Genomic DNA, 4,377 nt, shown 5'->3' on the forward strand with positions numbered 1-4,377 from the left:
GGGCGGCCGCCCGCTCCCTTCCTGCGCCCTGCGCGGGGACGCGCGGCATCTCGTGCCGGCCACACGCGGGGCGAGGGGGGCAGACGAGCCGCGCGCTGCGGTCCTCCAGCCGGTCGTGGCCGAATTCCGTGGGAAGCGGACAGGCTTGCTTGGCACGTACGCGCTTGTCTTTCAGAGCGTGGAATCGGGGTCCGCAGGCCTGAGCCAGGACTGATAACCAGGGCTATCAACAGAGTGGAAAATGAATAAAAACACGAAACGTTATGAACTGCTGCTCAGTCGTTTCATAGTTTTCAGAGCCAGGTCTTTCCGAGATCATTTCCCATTACTATTTCTAGACACAGAGTCATAATATCACAGAACTGACAAAAGCATAGAAAGTTATCTAGTTTATTTCCACTTGGACTAAAATCCTTAGTCTGGGCTTGAATCCTTAATATGGTGTTCTCGCCCTGGGCTGAAACACGTCCAGCGACAAGTCACTATTACTTTGCATTGTTTGGTGCTGTATTTCATTCTACACTGAAATACAAAATACATTTACGAGTCCACAGTACTTGTCCTTTCAAGTTTATCAGCGTTCACCACGGAACATCGTTGTATAACTTACCATCTGCCCCCTCGTATCTTGGATTACACACAGCACATTGCAGTGGGTGTTCATCAATTTCTTGTTACACGGAACTAAAAATTCCCATGTTAATTTAGCAAGCATACAGTGTGTTGGTTTACCAGTCGCGTATTTCTGAGTCACAAGGGGGCTGTTTTCCAGCACTTTAAATTAGATTTGCTTTCTTAAGGCTGTGAATGCCTCTCATGTATTACAGTGGGCTTAGAGTAAGAGCGATGGTATAAGCATGAGAAATATAAAACTCATTTTTAAAAAGTCGTACTCTCAGTTGACCTAGTTCTTTTATTGATGGAAATTATATTCTAAAGCGAACCTCACCCTTGTTTTGGAAAATATTAACTCCTGTTATTTCTCTTTATCATGTTCTACGAAGCAGCTCCTTTGATTTCATTTCTGACCCTCCCTGTTTCTCAACAGGTGGATTGGCATCCTGACCTTGTACCTGATGCACAGAGGGAAGCTGGACTGTGCCAGCGGAGGCCTGCTCAGCAGTTACTTGATCGTTCTCATCATTCTCCTGGCAGTTATTATATGTACCGTGTTGGCCATCGTGTGCGTCAGCATGAAAGGTGAAGAGTAGCTTTTTCTGTTTGACACTTAATTTATTTTAACAGCTTTATTGAGATGTAACTCACATGCCAGACAATTCACCCATTTGAAAAATAGTTAAGTGGCTTTCAGTGTATTCACAGACTTGTACAGCCCTCACCACAATCAGTTCTAGAACATTTTCTTCTCCTCCCTACAGAAAATCCTGTGCCCATTAGCCATCGCTCCTCATTTGTCCAAAATGCCCTCAGTCGTAGGCATCTATTAATCTGCTTTCTCTGCAGATTTGCCTATTCTGGACATCGTACAGGTGGAGTCGTCCACTATGCAGCCTTTTGGTCTGGCTTCTTATTTTCAAGGTCCATTCATGTTGTAGCATGAGTCAGTGCTTCATTCCTTTTTATGGCTGAGTAATATTACATTGAATGGATAGATCATATTTTACTTATTCATCCTTCAGTTGGTGGACACTTGGGTTGTTCCCACTTTGGCTATTACAGATGCTGCTGCTGTGAACATTCCCATGTTCTTGCAGAGACGTATGTTTTCATTTCTCTTGGATATGTACCTAGGGGTGGCATTGCTAGGTCACATGGCATCTCTGTTCAGCTTTCTGAGGAACTGCCAGACTGTTTTCTGAGCATCTGCACCATTTTTCCTCACCAGTTCGTCAGGGTTTCAGTTTACCCACATACTCAACGCTTGTTATTATCTGACTTTCTGATCATAGCCATCCTCGTCGGTGTGAAATGGTATATCATTGTGGTTTTGATTTGCATTTTCTTGATGAGTAATGATATTGAGCACTTTTTCATATGCTTATTAGCTATTTATGTATCATTTTCGGAGAAATGTCTATTTAGATCATTTGCCCAATTTTGAATATTGGGATATTTGTCCTTTTATTGGCGAGTTGTAAGAGTTGATAATTTTTTCTTCATGTTACCATTTTCTGCTGACAGTCACTTAACTGAGAATGTCTCTGAAAATGTTGACGGCCTCCCTTGTGGATCGCTTTGGTCCCTAGGGTGAGCCGGGCGCTCTGGTGGCTGATAGAGATGCATCAGTAACTGCACCTCATCAGTCAGGCAGGGCATGCTTCCATCAAGCGTGTTTTGGCTTTTATCACTGCTTGAATCAGGATGTAGGAGGCGTGCTTAACAGATTACAGATGGGGATGGTAGAACTGGGAGGGAGCAGCTGGTACAGTGGGTGGGGCGACAGAAGCAAGATCTTGACATTCTGGAATGATGGACTGAAAATTAAAAGATGGGCAGTTCATGCGGACAGATACAGAGAGAAATATTAGTGGCGAGGTGTTTTATTGAAAAAAGACTGTAGGGTTTGCATGACCGAGAAGCCTATGGCATGTGCTCTCTTACTATAGCAAACTATAGAAAATAGAGCTCTGTGTATTTTAGTTGATCTCTGAAAATGTGGGTGCCTAGAGTCTGGATCAAGGAAGGTCCTAGTGCTGTGGTCTGTGTCCCCAAGTCTGGATTGTCCTTGGTGCTGGATGCTGAAGGAAAGGAAGGAACTGAATGTACACTGTGGCTTTAGCACTATGAAGTTGTTAATGAAGTCAGAATTTCTGAAAGATGAAATATTTACATTGGCATCGTTTCAGATATAGCATCATCTAATTTATTTGCCTTTTCTGTTCGGGTCACATTCTGGTTAGTACGCCAAGTTCACAGCCGTGGTAGTGGGATCAGATTTCAAGCAATAAGTGTAAACTTTTTTCCCCTGAATATTTTCCTTCAGATATTCTTGGTGGTGTCAGGGCACATTCACACCCCCGAGATGGATGGCTGTCTCCACTCAGGCCCCTCCCCCAGGCACTTGCACAACCCCGCACCGTCACACAGGGTTAGAGCTTAGAAAACATCTGCTGATGGTGAGGGGCGTTACCGGTGGGTTGCCTTCCCAGCCCCCCCATTCCTCACATACCAAGTGTTTGTGTCAGAGAAGCTGGCCCTCGGCCTAGCTCAGGACTGATCCTCCTGTCGGTGATTGGTTCAGGAATGGACATGTGACTCATGTGGGCCCAGGGAATTCAGGGAGTTTACTGAGGAGTTCTGGGGAAGTCCTTCCCTGCTCCCCTAGGGACACATTGTTTTCCTTCTGGATGACGCTGTGCGTGGATGAGCAGCCGAATTCCCGCTGGGCGCAGGCCAGGGCGGGCTGACGTTCAGAGGACAGAGTGTAAGAAGCACAGGAAGCCGTGATGCCTGGTCTGGCTGTGCACGTCTGTCCCTTACATCCATACAGACCCTTCTTGTTTTAAACCAGTTCGAGTTGAATTTTGTTACTTATGGCTAGAGCATCACAACTAAAGTGAAAGCAGTATTCTATAAAAACATGTTAGTTTAATTGCCAATTTGTTACAAATGATTAACATCAGATGCATCACTAAAAATATTATGTAAATTTTAGTGAAAAATACCATAAAGTTAAAAAAAGACAAATGGGGAAAAATATTGTAACACATGAGACTTAGAGCCAGTCTTAGTATATAAAGGCTTCTGTGATAAATAAGAAAATGAGCAAAGGTCACGAACAGTTAAATTAATGTAAACAACTTCTATGTACATGAAAAATGTTCAGCTTCAATCACAGCAGGAAAAATCCACCTAGATAATACATCGAGTTGGTGAGGCTGTGCCGAAACAAGCCGCTCATTTTGTTGGTGGGCCTGGAAATTGACTGCATCTCTTGGAAGCCCCGTTTGGCTGTGTGTGTGAACCAGCTTTTTCCTGTATATTTCAGTGTGTGCAAAGAAGTACTTGTAGGAACATTTGCTGTTCTTAGAGCACTGTTTATAGGTACAAAGGATTGGAACAAACGCAACGCCCGTCAGTGGGCCACTGGTTAGGTAAAGCGGCGTTCGTCTAGATGATGGTCTGCTGCGCACCTGTCGAAAGAATGAGCAGAGCTTTGGGAGCAGGTGAGGAGAGAGCCCCAGTGTGTGCAGGTGCAGAGCACTGCGTTAGTTGGCTGCTTTTTCTGGAGGGTGTGTATATACATGACATGTTTTGTTCACGTGCCGACTCTGGGAGACTACACGCGTCCCTAGTTTGCTTTTAGGAAGGTGACCGAAGGATGGAGTCAGCAGTGGAAGGAAGGCTGAGTAGGCACTGTACACCTGCTCGAACTGTTTGAACTCTTCTGCCCTTTACACACATCGCCTGCACAAA

The 4,377-nt window shown here is 44.8% G+C and overlaps 1 protein-coding gene across 1 annotated transcript in view; it reads left to right on the forward strand.

Moving 5' to 3' along the window:
- DAGLB (diacylglycerol lipase beta) overlaps positions 1-4,377 on the forward strand; it is a 57,948-nt gene that overhangs the window by 28,578 nt on the left and 24,993 nt on the right. The window contains exon 3 of the mRNA XM_023532769.1: positions 1,048-1,200. Within this exon, the coding sequence (XP_023388537.1) occupies positions 1,048-1,200 (153 nt within the window). The remainder of the gene's footprint in view (positions 1-1,047; positions 1,201-4,377) is intronic.

Source organism: Pteropus vampyrus, unplaced genomic scaffold (assembly GCF_000151845.1).
Source record: "Pteropus vampyrus isolate Shadow unplaced genomic scaffold, Pvam_2.0 Scaffold90, whole genome shotgun sequence".
NCBI lineage: Eukaryota > Metazoa > Chordata > Mammalia > Chiroptera > Pteropodidae > Pteropus > Pteropus vampyrus.